Source organism: Aethalodelphis obliquidens, unplaced genomic scaffold (genome assembly GCF_003676395.1).
Source record: "Aethalodelphis obliquidens isolate GAN/ISIS:26980383/991018 unplaced genomic scaffold, ASM367639v1 scaffold12, whole genome shotgun sequence".
NCBI lineage: Eukaryota > Metazoa > Chordata > Mammalia > Artiodactyla > Delphinidae > Aethalodelphis > Aethalodelphis obliquidens.
The window spans coordinates 31,567,802-31,593,674 of record NW_020837956.1 but is presented as its reverse complement, the minus strand read 5'-3'; the positions used below and the strand labels follow the sequence as shown (position 1 = coordinate 31,593,674).

The 25,873-nt window shown below is 42.8% G+C and overlaps 1 protein-coding gene across 2 annotated transcripts in view; it reads right to left on the bottom strand.

Moving 5' to 3' along the window:
• Positions 1–3,130: 3,130 nt before the first annotated feature.
• CYRIA (CYFIP related Rac1 interactor A) overlaps positions 3,131–25,873 on the bottom strand; it is a 107,342-nt gene continuing 84,599 nt past the window's right edge. The window contains exons 4-12 of one of the 2 annotated variants that reach the window (XM_027113787.1): positions 17,960–18,081; positions 16,622–16,727; positions 14,649–14,785; positions 13,895–13,972; positions 13,614–13,730; positions 13,444–13,523; positions 11,910–12,036; positions 7,888–7,958; positions 3,131–5,788 (exon numbers count right to left, since the gene is read on the bottom strand). In XM_027113787.1, coding sequence (XP_026969588.1) covers positions 5,725–5,788; positions 7,888–7,958; positions 11,910–12,036; positions 13,444–13,523; positions 13,614–13,730; positions 13,895–13,972; positions 14,649–14,785; positions 16,622–16,727; positions 17,960–18,081 — 902 coding nt within the window. In that variant the 3' untranslated portion in view covers positions 3,131–5,724. The remainder of the gene's footprint in view (positions 5,789–7,887; positions 7,959–11,909; positions 12,037–13,443; positions 13,524–13,613; positions 13,731–13,894; positions 13,973–14,648; positions 14,786–16,621; positions 16,728–17,959; positions 18,082–25,873) is intronic. The other variant, XM_027113788.1, reaches the window with a different exon arrangement.

Below are 25,873 nucleotides of genomic sequence, written 5' to 3'. Positions count from 1 at the left end.
ATCCAACTAGCATGTCTGCCCTTGCCAGAACTAGCTGACTCTGACTTGTGATCAAGACAACAGCTTGATTTCTCAGTTGGACTCCTGGCAGATCTGCTGCAAGCTGCAAACTCTGTGTCCACAGAGGCTAAAAATACCCTGACAGGTAGGTAAACATTTCCTCCACGAATGAAGTTGACCAGTCAGAGGAGTTGGTAGTTTGTGGCTGCGGATGGCTGTGAGCTGTAGAAATTAATCATCAGGGTCTCATTTCGGCACACTCAAGTGTCAGGACCCTGAAATTTTCTCTCTGCAGGTAGCTCCTATTGGCCACTGGCCTATGTTGATCTTGACACTCTGTAGGTCACATTTTCTGCCCACAGGAACTTACAAATCTAATGGGCAAACCAAACACATGATTTAAAGTACTGTGCAGTGGCCTATATTTAACATCAAATACATTAAATGCATTAGGAGGCAAAAGGAGAGGATTAGCATGGACTGAGTTAGTTAGGTAAAGCTTCATGGAGGAAGTGGATCATCAAGTTTACTTGAAGCCCAAGTAAACTTCAGATAGACAGTGAGGAAGAGGGTTTGCATTAAAGACAGCATCACGGGAGTGGAAATGCCCATGCAACATTTTGGAGACAGTAAATACTCACCCGGTTCAGCCTAGAGCTCCCTATCCTTTCATCCTCCCCACCCATATTCACATGTAACACCACCACCTTTATAACTTCTACCCATAGTGATAGCATTATTTCTATCACACAAAAGGAATAAAAAAATCCTTTCAAATCTATTGAAATTTGGAGGGAGATAATTTTATAGCCTCCTCCAAGTACTTTTGATATTTTCTAGAGACAAGCTTCTTCAAGGTGTAAGAAGCCTTTTAGAACTACCAGTCCTCGAGTCACAACATTGACAACTATAGCTCTTGGGTGGCTTAGGAATGTTAATAAAATATAGCTTCTGACTTGAGAAAAAGCCTGTTATGGGGCAAACAAGGACAATTTAAAATGAACAGAAAGTGCAGGCAGAGAGAAAGAGGAATCTGGAAATATGCAATTTGATAGTGAAAACTGGAAGATCTTGTAGAGAAAAGACTATTTTGAGTTTACAAGAACTTTCAGCCTAAAAGGCACTTTCTAAACTAAATTCTGGGACATCAGGCAAGGGAAGAGCTAGAGTAATAAAAATGCAGTCGCAGGAACCTGATGTGACCAGGGCAGAAAAATTCCCTTCTTTGGAGTTTGACCTGTGAGCTGGAGCAGACAGAATGGCCAAGACCTTTCTGTTTACTAAGAGGTACATGTAGGATGTACTCAGTCAGGGTGGAGGTTACTAGTAGCAACCAGGATTCTGGTGTTCGATAGATTAATGTGCTTAATGAATATGACTAGTTTAAATCAATTAATCAACATTATACAGTATTATTTAATTGGTCATTTACATTGTGTTGACTAATTATCCTACACACCTTTCAAACAGCAAACATCTAGAAATTCTGTCTGCTTGCTGCTAACTTAAAGCACGAAATCAGGGGTGACTACAGACGGCAAACATTCACCAGGTTTCAGGAATGTACCATCTGAGCTCTTCTTTACCATCCTTCCAAGAGAACTCTGATTAACCACCAAATTTCTGGTTGGTATGAAGGATACTCAGTTCCGCACCAGCTGTGCTCCTCTTGACACACTTATGCTTACTCATTTCTTTTTCATGTCTTTTGACTCTCATCACTTATTTAATTAGGGTCTCTCTCTCCCCTTCTTCTCTCTCTCTCCTCTCTCTCTCAAAGGCCCCTTTCATTTTCTCTTTCCAGCTTTTGTCCGTTTATACTTTGTGTCAATTTACAGAAAATTTATCATTCCTATTCATTTCCCTTTGCGTTTTGTATATGGTATCATGGAAGGTCTCTACTGGGGACTCTAACCCACTGAGAGCACACACACTTAGGTCTTAGGTGATGAGCTTGAAAGGTTCAGGGATTAAAAGTAATGCTCTAGAAAAGTTTCAGTGTTTAATAGTTAAGAGAACTGCTTTAGAGTTTACGTTGCCTGAAAAATGAACTTTTGTGGAATAGGCTATTTGCTAATTTTGCCAAATCCATAAAGTGCTACTGTACTCAAGAGAAAAAATAAAAGAGCAAATACATGCTCTTGTATTTCTTGGCATCCTTGAATAAGTCAGTCTCATGCAACTCCAGATATCAGTCACGTATCTCCGTACTTCATGCCTTTTTAAAAAAATAATGGGGGTCTTTGCTGAAATGAATAAATACAGCTGGTACCAAGACTAGTTCATTTTGGGTATTTCAGATTTTGGGTATATGAAGTAATTGAGGCAGAGAGAGGTGAAGGGCAGCTGGTGTGACTTCCTGGTCCGCAGAGCAGGTGTTTAGCAAATATCTATGTTTAGTAAGTATCTGTGATCATGTGCTTCCTACCCACTTACCCTTGAACATCATATAAAAGAGGTGTATTTTTAAATATATGTACCAAACTTTAATTTTCATTTCACACTCAAAACTTCTGTACAAAAAGAGGCAAAGCAGGCAAAAAAAATTACAGGGACTTCAGCAAACAATATACAACAACTTTTAAACAGCTTTGTGTATGCAGCAGCCTTTATAGATGTAGTGGGGAAATTGGGTTCCAAAGTTTTTTGTTTCTTGAAGATAAAATTCCAATGTTTATTATTAACATCTAGAAAAATTTGTATCTGTCTGGGATACAAGACTGAATGAGAAGTTTCTGATGTCTACTGCACCATTAGATTCCAAGATTGAGAGAGCTTCATTTTTCTTTTGAGAAAGCATGAAATTACTGTTATTTAAATGTGATGATGTATTAAAAACCTCAGTTTACCATTAAACTTGATACAATGGTGATGGCTAGGAGCAAACACCGATGAAGCATGATATTAACTAATAGTTAAAGGATAGTATCCAGGATTCCCTTTCTGGTTGTTAATTAATACTCCAGCCTCAATGGGCCACCACAATTCAAAACATTCATTGTCACTTTGTTTTCCTAATTCCTAGTGGCACATAAAAGGTTTCCAAGAACAAAGTTATAATGCCAAAGTAGCAGTGCATCTGAGAAATGTAATTTTCACCTTGTTGCTTGCCCCAAAATAAATATCTGAGTAATGGAAAACACTTTTATTTGAAAACGATGAGACATGAAATATGAAATATAGTTAACATGGACATGGATACTGTGGCTAGCACTTTCCCCTGAACCACTCACAGGCTGTGGACACATGTGCATGCAGCACAAAAAGCTGTGATTTTTCAAAGATGTCTGATGCCTGGGGACGGTCTGTTAAAAGAATTTGTCTCCCACAATAGCTCCGGAGTGGACCCAAGGCCCATCACCTGTTAGTGATCACAGACATTCAGTTAACCGTCCCCCTGATAGTCAGAGGCAATAGTTCAGGTCCTGGGCGTTTGAGAATCCACGTACTAGTGAATCTTGGCTTTGAAACAAGGTGGTTTGGCTAAATCGGGGCAGACCGGCAGCCTCTCCCCTATGTTTGGTCCCATTTGATAGAAAGTCTAATTAAAAATTATAAACGTGCTCAACTATTTACTCTGCAAGTCCTTTCCCCTCTCCAAGACTTCATCTCCTTCCCTGATATGGGAGGAAGGTAAACCCAGTGACGATAAACATTGAGTGCATCTATACTTCTAGTCTCGACAGTTGTTTCCCAAAGATAACGTGGGCCTGCCAAGTAAAAGAACGTTTCTTAAGCTGAATATTTAATGAATTTGTTTACCCAGTGTTATCCTAATTGCTGGCTTCCTCTAGGGTTTTAGAATGCCTAGGTTTGGAAAGGTCTTGAAAGCCATCTAGTGCATTTCTGTTCTGATGAGAGGACCCTCGTCCAAGCAGCTGTACTTGTTCAGCTGGAAAAGCTCCAAGGAAAAGGGCCTTTCCTCTCCTTGTTGACTGACATTTAGATACAGGCTGGGTAATCTGTTCTGTCACTTGAATGGATTTCTTTGTGAAACATACACAAAACCAAAGTATGTCTCTCCTCTTCTTGGAGGACTCAAGGGCATGCCAGCTGGCCACCAAAGTCAGGAAAGTAATGGTGTGACAGCTCATTCCTTGGGACATTGTGAATGACACCAAACCCTGATATAACCAGACCCAACTTTGGGAGTTACCATTCCCTGGGCAACTCTTTCCTTCCATCAGAAATAGGCAAGCAATTATATGGTTCAGGCCGAGGGGTTATTTAAAAGCGTCCAGTATCACCCCCATAGTATGTATGCATAGGCCACGTGGTGAAAAAGAAAGGGCGTGGAGTCAGGAACGAGGCATCCTGGGTTCTAGTCCTACATGGGGGTGATCCTGTTAGACTTCATCCTCTGTCTCGTTTTTCCACTTGGAGACCAGAATAGAAGATCTCCAAGATTCCATTCTAAGCTCTGTCTGCAGACACAATGACCCTTGTCATACTGCTAAGCATCAAGACAAGGTGGGGTGATGCTTACTGGACTCTACTTACAAAGGAAGGATGTGAGAGTCAGTCTTTTTAGTGGCTCATAGTCTTGTAGGACTACTGGAGATTATCTGTTTTATTTGCCCATTTTATAGAGGAGGAAAGTGAGACACAGAGAACTTAAGTGAATTTCCCAAGATCACTCTGTGAATCAACAGGGCGAGGACTTAATCCAGGTACTCAAACCAGAGTTTATACGTTGCAACAAGCTAGCAGTTGGGTCATAAAGGAGCTGCCATTTAAATATTAGATAACCAGAAAACGAAAATCTCCCCTCTAAGTTCCTCTAGTTTTCTGGTAACTAATTAAGTGTCTAGGTCTCTGCTGCCACATGGATGGTCCCCAGAGGACGGGGCTCCTATGAGGAGGGGGTGTGTACGCAGTGCTCCACAGACAACAGGAATGTTAGCAACCTTACCCACAATTTTAGCCAGAGCTCCATTTCCCTGTCCCTGGAGACAGAAGGTTGAAGCAGAGAGATGACTGTCCTGTCGCCTGGGTGCCCTTCCTCCCCACCTGTGCCCCACTTCCACGACAGCCACCAACCCATCCACAACAGCACATCTATCTATCCTTGCTTCCCCCCCATGAACTGATGCAAACACTGATTTTTCCTCTTGCAAAATGGAAAGGGAACATTAGGGGGTATAAATCAAAACAGGAAGAGAGTATGCTGCTAAATAAGATACATGCAACAAAAAAGTTGCACGTGTGCTGCGCTGTCTGAGGAAAGAGAGGGGGTGTGCTGAATTCCAAACACTTGGCTTTGTGTCTCCACGTGCATTTGTCTTTTCTGGGATCCCTCTCTCTCTGTCAGGATAACAGCTGTGTTTCTTGTAGTTGAGCTGACCCAGGAAATCAAATACTTCGTGTTTCTATAACTATACTTCCCAGAGAGATTACACATCTAGAATTAAAACATGACCACAAGCTATTAGGAATTTCTGATTGTTAAAGGTGTAAGGAACTCCAGTAGCAAAGATCAATGTCTCCAAAATTTTCCTTTTGGAGAAGCGGTTTTCCTTTCAGCCATCGAAGATAAGGCTCTCCAGTCAATTTATGCTCTGCTGGGTTGAGTCAGTCGGGATACAAATTAAGGTCCATATATTTCAGGGACAAGAAGGAAACGGTTATGTAAATACACGAGTATTAACATCAATCTGTATTAAATTATGTAAACATATACATCTTCTGAGGTCAGTTCAAAGATCCTCTTCACTGAGCAAGGCTTTACTGAAGCATGGCTCGAATCTGTTTGGAAGTCGATTCATCATTCAAGTGTTTTGTGGTGAACCTGGATGGAGAGAAAATGATGGCGGTCAGTGTGCAAACAGCACTCTGAGAAAGCTTCGATCGTGACTCTCCAGCTCATCTTTACCTTGGGAGACATAACTGATATTTAGAAATCAAACTTGGCATTGGTTCTTTAGACAAAGGGCCACACTTCAATGCCCAGAGCAGTCTCAGATTTCATATTTGATCCTTCCTTCCAAAGGAGTTTTATGTTATGGTTATTAAACAAGTAGCTCTTCCACCTAATCAAATAATTTCACAGAGGAGACACAAGCAATCTCATTTTCCAGGGAGGCAGACTTCACGTGCTTGAGCGCAGGATCTTGGCCATCTAGGCCACCCCCGCTGAGACACAAATATTAAAATATGGGTTTGCATATAACAACATTACCCAACACTTAAACTGTTAGGGTTTTCTCCTTTTATGGGAATACTTGTCCTCCTTGCCACCACAAGGGGGCACGATGGCAGGTCCATATACTGAAGAAAAGTGGTGTAGTTTGTCTCCTCACATTAACTGGTGTAGAAATAGTTCATGAAAAGAAAGGAAAAGAGAAGTAACATGTAATAAAATCTTGACCGCGTCCCAAGCACTCCATGGAAGTTTTCCACTCACACTAACTCTTTGTAGGACAGGTTATTGCCTCCATTTTACAGATGTGCAAACTGAGATTTGGAGACGTTAAAAGACCCATTCCAGATGACAAATACAACGATGTATGATTTGTAAACAGTTTGTGATTTCTGATTTGGATCCGGGTCTGCCTGCCTCAAAAACCTGTGTTCTTTGACTTCCTCACAGTGTCTACAAGAGACACCAAATGCCGAGGTTCAGATGGAACTCACAGCCTATCGCAGTGCCCTGCTCTCGAAGCTCTGCTTGACTGAATGATGCTGGAAAGCAAAACAAACAAACAGACAACAGAAGCCAAAGTCTTCTTACTGAGTGTGGAGAGCCAGCCTTCTGTGAAATGGGCACCAATGGAGAAAACCTCGGTTTACCCACAGAATCTGGAAGGCTCTTGGGTTAAAGCTACATCCCTTCTGAAATGATGACTTAGCAACTTCATGAAAAAGGATTAGCCTCAGTGTGTAATTATGCATTTCATGTGCATCTCGGTTTCTTCATTTATTAGATGGGGTAACAGATCTTATCACTCTGACTTGTGATGATTCAATGAGAGCAGGAAACATGTGTGTTGTACGTGCGTAGAGGATCACTGCTCCATCTCACTTATACCTATTGAACATTGACTACATGCCTGAAGTTGAGAGGAACTGAGGGAAATCAGTTGAATGGTGATGATGAATCATTCAGATGAATGAGACAGCAGGGACCATAAACTTTCCAGATTACAATCCCGACTGTCATGATTGAGCAAACTCCTGTGGATACGTCACAGCTAAGAAATGAGAATACCTCCCCTGAAGTGGATTAAGCGCACGTGTCCTCGGGAAGAGAGCAGGTGCGCGGGCATGACGCGTTAGCAGCGAGGAGACGTCAGGAACACTCGCCAGCTACAAGGGCATCCAGACAGGGGACAGCAGGGTTCTCAGCTTTGGAGCTGCACGTACGACTCACCCAGGGACCTTCAGAGCAAACCCACGCACACAAAATGGACGCCTGAGGCCCTAGCCCAGCGATTCGAACTCATTTGACCTGGATTGGACCCTGAGTATCAGTGTTTTCAAAAGCTACCCACATCATTCTCCTGTGCAGCCAGGTTTGGGAACCACAGGTGCAGGGGGAAGTGAGACCGGGGAAGCTTCTTCTTCTGCAAGTCCCCACCAACCACAAAGCACTGTGGCTGGGCGTTAGGCCTTTGACCTGCGGGGTCACCCAGGCCTGGGTTTAGATCCTGGCTCAGCCACCTGCTGTGTGACTTTTGCCAAGTGAGTTGACTTCTCTAAATTTCAGTTTCTTCCATCTGTAAAAAGGGGATGATAAAAATGGGGCTGACCTCAACAGGCAGTTGGGAAGATGACATGTATTAACAGATGCAAAGGGGTTAAGCCTGGCGTTCTAGCCCTCGGACCCAAACAGCACCTACATTTGCAATGGTTCAGAAGGGCTGGCTGCCCCACAGGGCTGAGGCTCACCTGAGGGCATTCAGCAGCCCCTCCACACTGTCTGGGGCCTGTTCCTTCAACACCTTTATACAGCCTTTCATCTAGAAGAAAGCACGAGAGTTTGTTAACACCCCAGTAATTCCATTGTAGTACCCGTCCATCACAACATCTGTTCATAATAATATCACATTATTTCTTCCCATAGAAATCAAACTCAGAAATGTCCAACACACCTTCCTACCCCCTCAGGCCAGTGAGTTGTTTCTCTGGGCTTCTAGAAGGTTCTGTGCCAGTTTTCATATTATACTGCAATCGAACATTCTATGTGTCTGACTTCTGGGGACAACGACCTGATTTTGATTTTCTTGTCTTGGACTCCACAGCCAAGGGGAGAGCTCCTCCTCTAGCCTGTGCTCAGTTGAGACTGACTGAATGAATTGCAAACCTGATCGTTTTATGTCATCTCTCTGCCCAGAATGCTTTTCCTCCTTCAGCTGTTTGACTGGTAAACTCAACAACTTAACGAATTTTTTTTCTTTTTTTTTTTTTGCGAAGGAAGAATCTGGAAAGAACACTATCACTCATTTTAAGCTCAGATGTTCATGCACTGATTTGGGTATACTGTACTAAGGCCCTCTTTTATAAAGGTCACTTATAAAAATGTTCTTGTATGTTGCAGGTTTTTTCCTAAAGCCCTGATAAACGCTGTTGGATTGATGGGGGCAGCCAGAAGCCCAGGGCTGAGAATCATTTGGGGGCATGTTTAGGCTTATCCATAAAGAATGTCGTGGTCAATCAGAGATGCCTGTCATAGGTGCAGGATGGGGTCAAGCTCAGAATGAAGAGATTTGGTCCCTCTCCCGAAAGAGCTCATAGTCTAGTGGGAGAAGAGAGACAAATAGCTCATTATCATCCTGTGATATGTGTTCTTGTAAAAAGTGCCCAAGGAGGAACGGGGCCATAGATGAGAGAAGAGGCAGAAGAGCAGTGGATACTCTTTGGGAATTTCGAGTTCTATTTCAGGCTGATGAAAGCCTTGAGTGTGAATAACAGGATGCAGCCAGAGGTGTAGTCAGGGCCAGATTCAATGTGGGTTTAACAGCATGTTCGGGAGTTGGGGGCCTTCACCTGTGGAAAACACCCGTGATAGGTGGTAAACAATCTAGTAATGTGACTCATACTGAAAGGGATCGGAGGAAGCACGACTGGAGATGGGAGGGCCAGTGGGAGCCCCTGAGGGGGAGGGTGTGAGAGCAGCAGTGGGCACGGAGGGTCAGGGCAAGATGGGAGGATGCATCTGAGGTCCAGGTCACAGGACGTGGTGATGGAGAAGGCGTGAAGGTGAAGAGGGAAGAAGACAGTTCCTAGGTTCTGAGGGACAGTTCCAGGTTTCTGGCTTTGAGACTGAGTTGGAGGAAGGTGAAATACCTGAGACAGGAACCCAGGAGGAGGAGAAGCAGGTCTGTGGGGGAAAGGATAACCTTTGATTTGAGGCCGGCCATGCCTCAGGTATCCAAAGGAGGGGGTGTCTGGAATTCTGGGTGAGGCTTGGGCTGGGGACCACGGTTTAGGGGTGATTCTGTATTGGATCATTCCATACAAGTTTAAGGAAATCAGTTGAAAATGTCATGTCACTCCAGCCTGCTTTCCTGACACCCACGATTAGCATCAGTTCTCTAAATGATGCATAACCCTCTGGGCCTCGATGACTTTGCTCTGATGATTCCCTCCGCCTGGAGTACTCTTCCTTCTCCCTGTCCATTTGGTAAAAATCCTCAAGACCCACCTGAAACGTCACCCTCTGCCTCTGCCTCTATGCAGAATGAGTTTCTCCCTCACCTGGGTTTCTAGAGCTCAGGACCTCCATTTTGGACTATAGAACACATTCTTTGTAAGTGCAGGTAACAGGATCTATTTCAATATTTGCTTTTTCACAGTTGATGCGGAACCCTAAGGATTTATAAAACAGTGCAAGTAGCTGCTGGCTTAGAAGCAGACTGGTATCTGGAAAGAAACCCTTATGTCATCAAAGAAAAATGGCCCATCACGTACACGTTGTGCTCCGTAAACCTGAAACTTTCCTAGAGACACATACAATCTTCTACGAAAAAACCTTCTTAGTGAGACATACGTGAACAAATGGACGTCATCAAGACTGGGTAGGGACAGATCTAATATTATATAACGTTTATAGCCTCAGCAGAAAGACTTAGTAAATAACAAGCAAGGACAGGCTTTTTAAAGGCTAGGGCTACAGGACATAATGGTACCCAGTGTATTTTTAATTACTGACTCTGTGACAAGTTAACAAAAGACTGTGGTAAATGAGAATGTCCTATGAGTACTAGGTAATAAATTTAATCCATATTCAAATGATATTCACGGGTTATTAACAGAGCTATTTATACTTAATCTATAGCATAAAAATAGAAATTATTTTTATTTCTAAAATTAATTATTTCTAAATAATTAATTGTTTAATTATCTATTTAATTATTTCTAAAAATAGAAATTATGGCAGGGTGTTAATCTGTTAAGTATATACACACACAAACGTCTATACAAAATGAAGGGACATATATATGTGACATACATATTGATGGTGGTCATCTGTCCATGGTGAGGTTACCACTGATAAATGTAATTTTCTGTGTTTTGGGTTCGTTTGGTTTTTTTGCCTGCCCCGTGCAGCGTGCGGGGTCTTAGTTCCCTGACCAGGGATCGAACCCGCTCCCCCTGCAGTAGAAGCATGGAGTCTTAACCACTGGGGCACCAGGGAAGTCCCAATTTTCTGTATTTTGATTTCCTGTATTTTCCCAAAATATAAGTTATATAAGTATTTATTTTCTCGATAAATAGAAATAATTATGTTAAAAATAATGAAGACTCTCTGAAGAACCATGGCTAGCTATGCTGGGGAGCCAGAACCTCAAAATGAGTACTCCAAGTTGCATTATTAATGTATACATTTTCTTGCAATCTTTAGATTCACGGCCCCTCTGGGCACATGGACCTTCTGTCTGCACGGAACTAGAGCATCAGAGATGCTGTTCTGTACGGATGAACGAGCATAGAGTGCGCACGCCCCGACTGAGCCGCGTCAAAATCAGTCGGTACCAAGAGGTCCTATTCCGTACTGAAAAGACTTTCAATTAATACAGGGATACGCTACTGGGTGTCACTGCAGGCAAACACTGGGCTGAGAGGAGCCTGTTTTATCCCACAATCAACAGGAAATCACCTGCACACCACAATCATTTGTTTCCCAATCATATCCATTCATTCAGCAAAAGCTATATGGAGTATCTATTGAGCGCCGTGCTGTATGTACCGAGGACACTGCCAGGCAATGAAGCAGACATTAGGTATACAGATCTTGGTCTCTGCCCTTGTCAACAAACTCAGAGTCCATGAGGGAGTCAGAAAACCCAAAATGGTAGGCGCTCTGGGCCCGGAGGAGAAGCAAGGCTCTGCTCCATGCGGGGCACAGGAGATGTGCTCCAAACGAGGTGACATGTGAGGAGTGTCTTAAAAGAATCCCCCCATCAGAGAAGAGGGAGGGCACTCTGGGCAGAGAAAAGGGCTCAAGCATATTCCAAGGACAAGAAAAGGCATGGGAATCAGACAGAGCCACCTGCAGCGATGGTGGGAGAGGAAGCTGGAACGTTGTGTGGGATTTGACCGCAGTGTCTTGTAATCTAGCATGAGACACATATAACATATAATATATGTTTATACGGCACACTGGGTAAGCTGAAGGGGCAGCCTGCAGCTAGGGGACTGTTTGCCTCTCAGCTCCTCTACAGGCTGAGGGAATCAGCACCTCCACATTCCTCTGTGTCTCTGAGGTTGGATGTGTTTGCTGCACACATATGAACAGGACTGGACTTCTTGCTACGAGGAGAGCTGCCACGATGGGGCCTGCATCTGGGAGAGTCCACTCCCGGGGCGGGGGGTAGGGAGTGTGGAGGGGAGGGAGAGAGGGAAGCAAGGTCTGTTTGACAACATTTATGAGCTCTTATTGGGAAATCACAGTTCGTAACTCTTCTTACATCGATCTTGGATGTCTTGCAGAAAGCTCCCACGGGGTGGACGTGGTCGTAGAGGATGATGACCCCCACCATCACCCTCATGCAGAACATCAGCGTTTCTTCGCTTGTAAACCTACTCCTGTACTCCCTGGAAGAGAGGACAAGTGGCAGAGATATTACCTCCGTGACAGAGCACGTTCATCTCTGGCTCCACAAATGGCTACTTCAGTCTCCTCCTATCCTCCCTGGAGAACAATTCCAGACCTGCAGAACCAGGTTAATAAGCTCTTAAAGAAACCAGCGATGGTAATTCTCCTTGAGTCTATCTGACCATTGTGAAAACAAGGTAAATTAGAGGGCAGTAAATTCTCTTCTGCCCTCAGCGAGCCAGCTCGTCACGTACATAAGTCCCCCGCCCATCAATCCTGAATATTTTATAGCAGGTCTCTCTGGCTGTCCTAGATTATAGAGAATAATGGCTTCATTATGGAGAAAACGAATGAAGTTCATTTCTATAGAGCAGCTACCGTGTCTCCAGTCTGGGTAACTTCCTTTGTAAAGATACAGGCTGCAGATTGAATTACATTGGCAAAGGTACCTTCCAGAAATTACATACCATCCATTGGGTTGAGAGTATTTGTGGAGTTTGAATTTAGTTCACCTACCTTGACAGGGTCACTGATGATTCAGGTAATTCAAGCCAATTCTAGAGGCTTTCTTAACATCTACTTCATTACGGTTTGTCCCCACAGTGATGATGATTACTATTTCCATCTTGGAATAAATCTTAAATATAAGTGAACTATCTGATATTAACACCACCTTACATTTGAACAGAGCACCAAATTTTATAAGGCACTCTTGATGCCTTTGGGCCTCCCAAACTCTCTGCATCATAGATGGTATTATGGGAACCTCATCAGATGAGGAAACCAAGGTCCAGGCAGGTCAGACCACTTGTTTATGGGCACAAAAGGGGCTACAGACATACGTGGAATAAGTGGAACCCTGACATTGGAGTGTAGGTTTTCTCATTACCATACTGCCTCAACCTCAACAAACTCAACCATTTTTTAAATCTAGCAAGTAATTTAAGTGCAAGGAAACTGTTGCATGCACGAGAGAGAGAGAGAGAGAGAAAGAGAGATCTTCATTATCATTTTTGCAATAGCCTCACCACTTCCACTCTTGGTTCGACATCTTCTCTCAAATCCTTTCTCCAATATATTTATAACATACCCAGTCATTTAACCCAATCTTCCATCTGATCCTTATACAACTTCTCCTGCATCTTTGATTTGACGTTTGATTCTGCCATCTAACAACCTATGCAATCTTTGGGAAGAAGTCAGTTAATCAATTTACGCCTCATCTTCCTCAGCTCTAAAATGGGGATACTACACCTCGCACCCAGAATTCTTTATGAAATTAATTCAGTTAATATAGAAGTAGATGTTAATATGCTGACCCACATGTGAGATGTTGTCACCACCGTCACCATCATCACAGAGACAGGTGAACTCTTGACCACGAATACACCTCTGATTTAACTTACGGAGTTTCCAGCATGACTTTACAAACGCTCGTCATCGTACTGAGGCAGTCTGTGGTATTCTCTATTGGCAGCGTTTTGTTCTAAACGGGAGACACAAATGGGTATTAGCCCTGTTAGCAGCTTTTACATGCAATCGGGCAAAAGGCACCTCGTTGCTCGACGTCGCTTACTTCGGAGACAAAGTGCATGGTGGCGTTGCTGAGGGTTTTCAGCATGGGCGTGGCTTCTGCATAGAAGAGGGACATTCGGTTGGCCATCTCATTGTTGACTTCGTTCTCAATGTCTAGCTGATGAAAAGAAGACGAGAGGATGCGGTTGATAAAGAGATGGTCAACATCTCAAAACAGTGTCCTCTGGAAATGGAATTACAGACAAAGGCTCTGTCTTCTCCCTGTGCCCCTCCCGATGCCTGGAGCACGCGTGTGTCAACCTGGGAGTTCCAGGGACTCACATGCATGTTGTTGATGCGGTTACGACTGATGGTCCTTCTGTAGTAGCTGAAGTCATTCTGAATAGCCGGGTTCCTCATCTGAAATTCAGAAGGGAGGAAAGCAGGTCATCTCTCAGCATCAGGTGCAGGACATGCATCAGAAGCCTGGACACCAGATTCCGCACAGATACCAGGACTTCTCTTTGTTACCCAAGAGTCAAAGCAACTTCCGGTTAAAAATAAATACTCGGGGCTTCCCTGGTGACGCAGTGGTTGAGAGTCCGCCTGCCAATGCAGGGGACACGGGTTCATGCCCCGGTCCGGGAAGATCCCACATGCCGCGGAGTGGCTGGGCCCGTGAGCCATGGCCACTGAGCCTGCGCGTCCGGAGCCCGTGCTCCGCAACGGGAGAGGCCACAATAGTGAGAGGCCCGCGTACCGCAAAAAAAAAAAAAAATAATAATAATAATAAAAAAATATGCCCTGGTTTTACCCTAGGCTAGATTTCAGGGAAAGTATACTTGTTCCCAAAGAGGAAGAGACATTTGAAATGGTTTTTTCTGGTTGCATTGGGCAGATTTTGAATTTCCATGTAGAAACCACCATCTTCAATCACTTTGACCACAAGGAGTTCAAATTCTCACCACATGACACGCCTCTCTAGGGAAGGAGCTACAGCTCACTCATCTCTCTTGCCCCACAGCACTGCAGGGCACCTGGACACCTAGGTGCTCAGTAAGAATTTGTTAAATTGTCCAAGCGCACGCGGCCTAACCTTCAGTTCATCAAATCGAAGGGTGAAATGCAGAATTTCCGCAAACTCCTTTGCCAGGGCCTGCTGCCGCTCCAGGTGTTGCGTTGGTGTGTAGGGTGGACAGGTCAGAGATTCCAATAAACTCTGAAGAGCTTTTTCTGGAAGTCAAAGGGATACAGACATATTTGAGGTGGCCCGCAGAGACCTTTTCAAAAAGCACAATTTGAAGCCCCAGTTGACATTCTCAGAGATAACCTGCTTGAGTCTTTCCACTCCACCTTTCCCCCCAGAACTGTGTGGGATGTGGCATGGGTAGGTAAGGAGGAAAAGGAACCCCCCATGCTCCGCCTCCACTGGAGAAGAGCCCCGGGGCCACACAGTCTTGTAAATGTCTCCCAGAGCTCAGCCGGACCCTCACATGTTCTGTCATCCCAATTCCTCACACTGTTAGAAAACCACAAAGAGGTGACTTTGGAGCATGTGCACGAGATAGCCATTCAGAAGCCAGGATGAGATGAGGTGGCCCTGATTGCGTGGGGTAAATAACCTGCTTTGCAGGGAGAGGCTTCTGGGTCATTCCAGCTCTTCTCTGCATTTACACTCTCATCAAATCCCAGGAATATTTTTCTACAAACCCACTGCCATATCTACCTCCATTACTGTCCTGAAAAGAGTCTCATTGCTCCCACTTCTCTGTTTCTAAAACTTCCTTCCAGTTTTTCCTTCCACGTATTTCTCCTAGTACCAAGTCACTTAACCAATCCTCTAGAGCAGGGGTAGGAAAACTATGGCCCACAGGCTAAATCTGGCCCACAGTCAATTTTTGCAAATAAAGTTTTATCAAAACACAGCCATGCTTTATTTTCATTCCCCTAGGGATTGACTGTGGCTACTTTTGTGCTGCAATGGCAGGGTTGAGTGGTTGCAAATAACATAGGATGGCCCACAAGCCTAAAATATTTATTAGCTGGCTCTTTACAGAAGAGTTCACTGCACCTGCTCTATCATCCCTAGAGTCCTTTTACTGTTTCTTTCCAAGGACACCGCTAGCATTTTCTGTCTGTGGGAACAAACTGTCTTCTGAGGCAGCTCGCTTGACCTTGGAATGCTCTGATGGGTGGATTTTTCCTGTCTGCTGAGCTGAGTGTTGGCTCCTTAGGATTTCAGTTCATTGGGTCTAGACACACACTTGGAAGAAACAGAGAAATCGATTCCTCTTCAACCTGAGTGTCTTCAGAAGCTCCCTCTTCTTGAAAAACTGGTTCAGTTCATTGAACTATTTCCTTTGAGTCTTAGCTTCAAGTTCTCTCAACATCATGGCTATTATTCCCCCAGCGTACTTCAGTTTCTCTGTTTAACTCTTAAAATGTGGCGCTCACTTATGGCAGAAGTAGAGTAAAACATGACCACACGCTTCCTCGTTCTAGATGTATTATATTAACCAGGGAAACCTCAGACAGCTTTACTGTTCGGGGAGGGGTTGTATCATATCGGTGGTCACGTAGAGCCTACTGTCAACCAGACTTGATTTTCTTCTTGCTCCTGCAAAGCCATCCTGTGCCTGCACAGATTCTTTTAAGCTTAAGGATAGAATGTTATGTTTGTCTTTCTTGTATTTTACTATATTAAACTTAACACATGATTCCAGCCAACCAACTTCTTTTTGGGTTAGCAGGTAACCTGTATTTTCTCTGTCCTTCGGAAATGTGATCAGACATGGTAAACCTGTTAAGAGTCAGACGTAGCTGAGAACAAAACCAATGGGACACCCACTAGTAAAGACACTCTAAATGCACCAATAAATGCAGGGGAAGAAACTCTGAAGTGGATTGACAGAAGTAGACATGGCAGGTGTTTTTGTACAAGGGGCCTCTGACGATGCACAGTGACGGACCTGGGGTAGTTTCCAACGCCCTGAACCTTTCCTGCTACTTTCTCAAACGCCGTAACAGAATTTCACACGCAAGACATGAAAACCGTAAACGCATACTCACCTAGCCTGATCGAAAACTCATAAAATCTCTTTAGCCTCACGACCAAAGGACACACTGCATTCCACGCTTTTTCTTGAAGCTGAATGTCATTGGGATTTTGAATGGCCTGCCAAAACATTATGGAATTGTCTGTTTAAAAAGCAGCAGTAAGCTCCCCATCAAAACGACTTGAGATTGAGAAAGAATTTGAGTTTAAAAGATAGGATTCCTGCTGTACTTTGCTAATGTGTATTTCCTCAATGGACATCAGTTCATCGGAGTGTCGTCCAAGATGCTCAATTAGGATGGCGATTTTAGCCCTTGAACGTAATGTAAATGGCTCGGCAATTAGACACCACGTCATCTTACTTGTTTCTCTTATCTTCAATGCAAAACAAATGCATGTTTAATTGGAAGCAATTCAGTCCTCCTCCATCACTGTTTGATTCTTCTAAAGTAGAGCTAGTGCTCATTGGGAAATGCAGATTCTGCGGTACTTTCCTTTCTTTATAATACGTATTACATTCCTGCCAGTCTGTGATTGTACCTAAATTACCTAAATTAAACGGTGACCCCTAAGTAGAAAAATAACCTCTTAATAGGCTAGTTTCTTCGAAATGCTGTTTTGTCTGGGTTTCAGCAGCTGGAGGATTATGACGCTAGCAGTGTGTTTGTTGTTTTTGTTGTTATGGTTTGTTTTGTTTTTAGAAAATGGTGGTGGCAGTACGTGTGTGTGCTGATACTTCCACAAAACTAATTATTTCAAACAAAAGGAGTGTGAAGTTTCTTGCCTTGAAGGCATTATGGAGTCTCAGAAGTCACACTGACAATTTTTTTTGTTTTGTTTGTTGTTTTGTTTTCCCTGCATTTATTTTTAAAATCTCACATGTCATTTCAAGATGACCGACGAGCAGACTACTTAAAACGAGATCTTTTATGACTCTTGTTTATGATACTAGCAGAACCTGCCAAAATTATTACAAAGTTTTGTAAAGTTCATATAAACCCAGACTACGAATCCTATTTCAATTGTTGTTCGTAGATTTCATATGTATGTTTCCCTTATATGAAGTAACACAGGGACAAATTATTGTTTAAATGTGAGTCCTGCAATATCAAATGTATGCTGGAGAAGAGAATGGCTGACACTTTACACAGCCTACAGCACTGTGTGCTCAGATCAGCGTACTAGAATCAAAAGGACCATTCATACATTTTTTAAGGACACATTACCCTCCTTGTTCTTCCTAGTACGCTAGGCAACACTAGGGCTATTACTTAATCTTGCTGTGTGTGTGCGTGCATGGGTTTCCTTTCTCCACCAAGGGTGCTGTCAGCTCAGTATTATTATTGGCATACGTCTCGGATCTCTGGCCCCGCGCCCTTGTAAGCCTGCAGGTCTGCGAGGATGCTCTCGGAATCCTGGAGGACGGCGCTGATCTGGTTCCATATTTCCCTCTCTCCTTCTGTGGGCTGGGCATCTAAGCAGATGGGAAACCAAAAGACACAGAGGGCTTGTGTTTATAAACAGCCCGAGAAGAGGCTCGGCATTCAGTTCTACCTGCTAGACAATCCTATTTTGACTCCTGCAGGCTTAGTATTTACTCTTTAACATAACAAGGTGCTAAGAAAGGAAAACTAACAGAAATTCTGCCCATTACTCAGTTCAAAATAGTCATCAATATTTCACACACATTAAGCAAAGCGTGTTGGAATCATTGCAGGCACTCCTTTATTTGTATGGGTCACGTTTTTTGCATACCTACTACGTGCCAAGTGGTACAGTGGGTGATAGGAAGAATCAACATTATCTTTTGGGATCCACTTTTAATAGAAGCTATTGAATATTTCTGTTATGATTGAAAGTCTGTGAATCTGAGTATAGATAGGAAAATAGTCTTCCTTATATTTCCATACTACAAAAGCTTAAAATATTAGATAATGAATCCTTCAGAGCCATGACAGAGATGTATCTTTCTGGAACACAATGATTTGTAGAAAGCTTTGGGGTTTCTCTTTGAACATGAACTCAAGGAGTGCCAGGAGTTTTAAAGGCTCCTGTACTGTTCATCTTTGGTATTAACCGTGAAATTTATCCACAAAAATAAGTAACACATTTAAGCTTAAATAATGAAGAACGCATTCAAACAGCCACAGAAACGTCCCCTGAGCCCCTCAGTGAATTCCTACTCGTTTACATTCCTGGAGCCAGTGTTTGCTCTTGTCTGCAGGAGTATTTTGTGGGGGGCTAGTGGGTGGAAGTTGAATGGTGGTAAAGATTGGGTGTTATTTATCTCACGATGCCTACAAAATAGGTTTCTTGCGCAGGCTAGTTAGGAAATTAATCTCCATCTAAAACGAAGGCACTGCTAACAGAGAAAGGGGATAGATGTCAACTCCTAAAAATCTGTTTTCAAAAATCCAAGTCCTAAGGCTCTGAATTCTCCCAGCGAACCTCACTAATGAAAGGTGGGATGGAGTCATACCTGGTCGAACATTACCCAGATCAAATCCCAGTTTTGACTAATCTTGGTGGGGGTCAGAAAAAACAGAATTCATAAAATAGGTAATTTTTAAGTGAGGCATTGACCATGCCAACTGGGTCTTCAGAAAGGCTGAGTATCAGAGTAGAAGTGGGCCAGATGTGGTTGCTCCTGCTTCAGTCACCATCTGCTGGACCTATACTAATGCAAGGCCAGACCTCCCAGAAGTGATGCCCATGGAGATTTTTAGATCATTTTATTTCTCAGATCCTGCTAAGGCCTAAGAAATTGGTGGAGTTACCTGGGAAATGAAGGGTGAAATTCACCAATGCATAGTAATTCTCTTTAAAAGAAAAGAAATCATAGGCCCTCAGAGGTTACTCAGAAACCCTGCAACCTGTTCCTTCTACAAATGAGACGGATTTCAACTAGCGGATGAGGAGGGCCTAAAGTACACGTGCACCAGGGTGCAGAGAAGGGAGAGATGAGTGTGGTCTGGGAGAAGCGGAAACTGCTCCATGTAAGGGCTGGGACTGGAGCTGGCTGGCTGGAAGCCCCAAGGGAGGGCGCCCATGAAAAGCAGGAGGAAGACTTGGCAGGTGGCCCAAGAATGGCTGGACTTGAAAGAGGAAAGGGACCTGCCAGGTTACATTGTTGAATCCAGCCTGGGAAGCAGAGGAGAGAAAGAAACATGTTTCCCCTTTATCCTTTGCTATCCTTCTCCTGCTTCCCCCAAACACCTGGTAAGTTGTCTCAGGTAAAATGTTTGTCACAATATACTATATATTTCATCTTTTCCTGTTTTCCCAAACTTTTCTAAAAGCAATATGGCATCTTAAACAGAAACTAAAACCCACAAGCTAGGAAGCCTGTAACCGAGGGACACGTTTCAATGAACAGAATTCCAGGGTAAGGCTGGCAATTCCCAAGTAAGAAGAAAGTCAGGGAAGAAAGCATATGACAAAAATGCAAAGATCCTAGAGAACAAAAAATCAGATACTCTTGACTCAAATCCTTTCGCCTTTGGATGAATGTATCGAAAACTCACAAGCTAAACACAAAGACAATTTCCTATAGAGATTTATATTTGAGAAGGAAAAGGAAAAGAGAGTCTGGGACCAAGATTCTGAGAGGTAAGTCTATTTGAATATCAATACAAAGAAGTATGGGAGAGGAAGGCACTTGGAGAACAGAAAAGGCTCCTAATCTTGGCTGTCATATGACTCCATCTTAGCAAGTCACCACTTGATAAGTTTTAAACAAAACAGAATTAAAGCCAAGTGGTCTAGAAGAGGAGCATTGGAAAAACAAAAACAAAAAGCCCCCATTCTTTTGATGCTTACTGAAACACCAAAGGAGAAAGATTTCAAACTCAGTTTTTAAAACAGAGGCCTTTCTTAAGTGCTTCAAAAGTAAGACAGTTTCCAGGAGAGTGGCCTAAAAGTGGTACTGGCCACAGACAGGCAAGCATCTCTCCATCCCAGGCGAAGTGACACTTTCTAATACAAATTCACACTGACGTTGATGTGACCACAAAGAGCTGGACGAGTGACATGGAGGACGACACCACTTCTCTCCCAGAGGTGGCAGAGTTGGGGGCTATGGTGAATCACTTCCGGCCTGCAGTAACTCCCTCCTGCTAGCCAGAGTGATCTGTGAAACAGGACCCTCAGTCCCCAGCCTCCCTCTCTGGGAAAACGTTTCTTTTGGCAGATATCCTAGTGTCCTATTGGAAATGTTTCCCCTGTGGACCTGTTCGACAGGGATGGGGTAGGGAGGGGTGGGAGAAATCCAAGCCATCATTCCTTCTTTGGGAATGATTCTGACTTAGAAATGCACTGGCTCATTTTCTTCCATAATTTGCTAGGCTTATTGCAAGCCCTAGTTTTTTCCGCTCTCCTCTGTCAAGGAACTTAAGTCACCTTTTCTTCCAGCTAATAATTAAGCCCTTGGGGCCAGCAGCACAGTCCCTGTCTTCTGGGCCAGGCAGCTCTAAGAGTCTCAGGGGACTCAAATCACAAGTGGCATCAACTTCTGAGGCAGAGAGTCCCAACTGGAAGAAGCCCTAATCTGTCTGTCTTCTTCTTTTTTCAAATGGGAAAAGGACTGTGTAACCCTAAGTGACATTTGGTATTGGCCCAAATCCCTAAGTTCATGATTCATCCCACTTTGATCCCCCAGCTACATGATCAGACACTTAGGACTCATTAGTGAGAATCTGATCTCTGAGCCTGTAAGACTCAGGCCTTACTTGTTTCATTTGATATTGTATCTCCAGGACCTAACACAGTGCCTGGCACGCAGTAGATGCTGGTAGAAAAATGTGCTGAATAGTTGAAACATATGATTTAAATATACTTCTCACATCGTTTTGTGATGGTTTTTCTGCTTGGCTTTGAATTCTGAGATCTCTGGAGACAGGGTCTGTATTCTTGTCCTTAGTGCTCCCATATGCCCTACCCACTGGAGACACTCACTAAACATGTCATGACTCAATGAATAAATGAGGAAATTGACCAGGTGACAGAGAACGTGGGCTGTGGGAAGCAGCAAAAGAAATGAAGATCCTATGACTTCTACATCCTCTCTTCTGTCTTGTCTCTCTAACAGTGCTGCCTGTCTCTCTATTACCATGAAGATAATATGCACTCACCTACAATCAGATTGGCTGGTCACATCTTCATGAACATTGTGTTTTTAAATCTTCCATCATTTATCTACAGCGTCAACGTTTCCTCAGTGTGGTTAACACATTAATAGAATATTTGATGAGTGAAAAACTGCGTTTAATGTTTATTCTCCCAATTCTAAGGCTGTTATCATTTTGGAGTAGTCCTTTGAGAGGCTTTGGGGTCTATACTTTTGGCATTCTCCAGATTCAGATTCAGTTGTCACCATGTTTTTAAAATGTACTGTCTCTTCGGATGTCAAGGAGAGACATCTTGGAAAAGACCTTGAAGAATTAGTGATTGAAAAGGTTACTATATTTAACCTGTCAGCAACCTCCTAAAGCATTTGCTGAGTGAACAGGAACTCTGAATTATGGGTTTTGTTTTTCTATTTTTAACACAAAGATTGACCTTTAGTCAAAGGTATACACACACACAGGCACACACAAACGCACACCAATAATATTAATGATGGAAATGGGGCATTATTTCCAGTTGCAGTCAGTGAATTATTTGGTGATATTTTTTCTAAGAATCACATTCTAAATTTCTAATCATCACCAGTTATTTCATCAAAATTAAGGAGGATGGTTACAGAAAGCTGGGCTGTTCCTGTCTCACGATGAAGCTGTTAAAAACCCCTGTGATTTACACCGGCAATTTCAGAAACCAACAATTCTAGGAGCCCTGGAACGAGCCTATCCAGGCTTTTCCCCGGGTGATGATTTAAACCCCCTCTTCCGGACGTGCTATTGTAGAAAGTATGAAAATGTATCATGTGCACTGTGACCTTGAACACATATATTTATTGTTAAGAACTTGCTGAATTCCAAGTGCCTAGAATTTTTAATGGAAAAGTACCATCTTATCAATTAAGAAAGTTAAACAGTATTCATTCTGTTTACAGGGGATCTATTTATCCTCCTTTGGCTCAATTTGCTAGTGACAGTGGATATTCCCTGCCAGCATTTTGGAGTCACCAGGGTCAGGTAGAGGTTTCACAGTGGAGGATTGTGGTATTTACTGAAAGCAGAATGCTTGGCATTCCACTGTGCTGATGGAGAGGAAGGTGGCTATGGGCTTTGTTTGTCAGGAATGGACATCTTTGGTGAACATACCCCAGGGCAAGGCAGCAGGGTTCAACCCAGAGCAGGGCTGTCAAATCAAAGGGTTCTTATCTCTGCAAATCAGCCAAGGACGAGCCCTGTCTCTACAAGCACCGGGAACCCACACACCTTTTCCTAACAACCTATTCAGTACTGTGTGGAAAAGCTGACAGAGAATCAAACAAGTTAACCAAAGATAATGTGAGAAGAAGACACCATTCATTTGGAGACGTCTTTGGCTTGGAAGGAAGCCCTGGCATTTCATCAATAGGATACATCCCTATCTCTGTACCCCACTGGTTGTTGTATAAACACAGAAGAAAGGTACAGCAGAAAGAGTTTGCCAAAGCCATAAATTAAATCTATGGCCCTTCCTCCCCACCCACTTCCTCACTTCTCCGCACCTCGCCCCTTCAGGATAAACTAAGAAACATAACTATCTAATATTAAAATTTGGGCATGCAAAATGGAAATGATTTATAGCACAATACTAACCGCTTACAGAAACAACGTAAAATTGTGAAGGTCCATTGGAAGATGTAAGTAAGTGTGACTGGCTGACGTATTTATTTGTACAGGAGCGTTAGCCATCACATGCCAGAGCCCCTTCCCAAGGAACAATCAGATGAGGGACTGCAAAGAACAGGGAGGGTTAAGATACTTGAGGGCCTGTTTATTTCATTCACATGCTGTGAGATCCCTGTGATGTCATGGGGGAAGGGGGAGTTCCAAGGATGTAGCTTTGGAGACCCAGATCCTACCATCAGTTTTACCACTCACTAAACATGAGACCTCAGGGAAACCCTATTAATCTCTCTGGGTCTCATATTAATTCTTGGTAAAGGGAGGGAAGCTAACAAGAGCCCCGTCTCCTCCCTGTATGTTCCTGTGGGGTCTATGACATGTAGGATCGTAATGAGGATGTTGACAGATGAAAAGCGCTTAAAAAGCAAAAGTGCCAGAAACTGCAAGAATCTTTGTGAATGAATCCCTACGATGGCATAAACAAATTCCTTCCCCGGTCTGCTCTGTTCCTTTGCTTTTTGTTTGTGTTGTTTCATTTGTAAAGTGACCAAAAACATTCTTTATTTTCCTCCTTTACTCTTCTAAGATTATCTAGCCTCCTGTGAACAACCTCAGCAGATGTGAGGGTACCGGAGAGGGAGAGATGAAAGAAGAGATCAGTAGCAGCAGGAAGTGGCCTGAGTCAACAAAGAAAGCCCAGATGATCGCCTACTCTGACAGCGCCCCCTCCCTTGCTTTAAAGAGTAGAAGACTGTAGTCCTAACAGGTCAAAATATTCAGAGCCTTCCTGAGAGGACAGTGGTTTGGAAGCTTTAGAATTTCCCTCTTAACCCCACCTCCTTCCCCATCAACCACCATTATTGTTTTTGGCATTCCTATTATGCTCATAAAGGTTGGTTTTTCTTATAAGAAAATCATTTTTCAGTTGCTATGTTCTAAGAAACACATCTTCGGCCCAGCCTAGAACCTGTACTTCTTTTGGCCAGCCCATCACTTGCTCTCTCTATTACAGACTTCTCTGCTACCTGCCCTACTGTCTCTTCAATGTGTTTGCATGTGATCTCCCCAATAAAGTTATATACTCCTTGAAAAAAAGTTCATGTTCTTCTAATGTTCCTATATTTATGTGCTCTATGTCTTTCCCCCCATGCTTCTCTGCTCCACTAAGACACCACCCCCACTTCTGCTGGTCCTTCCTAATGCTAGGATGCAGGAGATGTTCTGCAGATAGTTACTGAATTAGCATCAGTGAAGAAATCAAAATTCCTAAGCTTATACTTCATGCCCAGGTCTATGCCAGATACTGAATAAGTCATGTACGATATAAGCACAAGATGCCATCCAAATCCTTTCCACAGGGAAGTGGAATAATACCAAAGAGACCTAGTTATGTCAGAAGGAATGGAGAACACTGGAATAAGAAAATGTGTGAGAAAATATAAAAGATCTATTAAGATTACAAATACAAACATATACACGTTTAAGAGACTATTGCAAGTTTAAAATTAAAAAAAGATATTGTAATGAGGAGTTTATAACATATGTACATAGAAGCAAAACATATAGCAAGAGCACAAAGGGTGGAAGGGTGGTGATTGGATGTGTACCGTGATAAGTTTCTTAAATTCTTCATGACGTAAAGAATACACTTTGAAGACAGATGGCAATAAGTTAAAGATGTATATAATAATCTCTAAAGTAAGCACCAAGAAGCATAACTAAAACGTCAACATAAAAGACAAAAGAGAATACTAAAAATTATTTGATTTAATCGAAAGGCAGGAAAACATTGAGACACCAAGAGCAGAAATGGAACAAATGGAAACAACACCAAGATACACTCAAATACGAACAGTAATTAAATGTACATGGGCTGAACATGCCAATAAAAAGGTAGATATTATCAGCTTGGATGAAAAAAATTGGGCCAACTATGTGTTGTTTATGAGAAACATGCTATAAAGATAAAGGCAGACGGAATGGGGAAATATATACCATTGCAAACACTAAGCACAAGAAAGCTGTTATGGTCAAAATATGGCAGGCTTGAAGGTACATTTAACAAAAGTTATGTGGGACCTCGAAAAACTATAAAACACTGCTGAATGAAATTAAAGAATATCTAAACAAATGAAAAGATAGACCATATTCATAGGTGGGAGGAATCAATACTACCTAGATGTCAATTCTCTCCAAATCGATCCCTAGATTTTATGTAATTATAATCAATATCCCAGCAAGATTTTCTGTAGACATTAAAGGCTTATAAAAGATAAATAAAATTATTTAGAAAAGTAAAGGAGCTAGAATACTCAAAACATCTTGAGAAAGAACAAAGTTGAAGGACTTACTCTTCCTGACTTTAAGATTTATTAGTTGTTACGTTTTGGTATTCATTGGTGAAAGGGATCAATCAAGCAATGAGAGAGAATAAAAGGTCCAGAAGTAGCCCGATACATATTATAGTTGACTAAATTATGATAAGGGCAC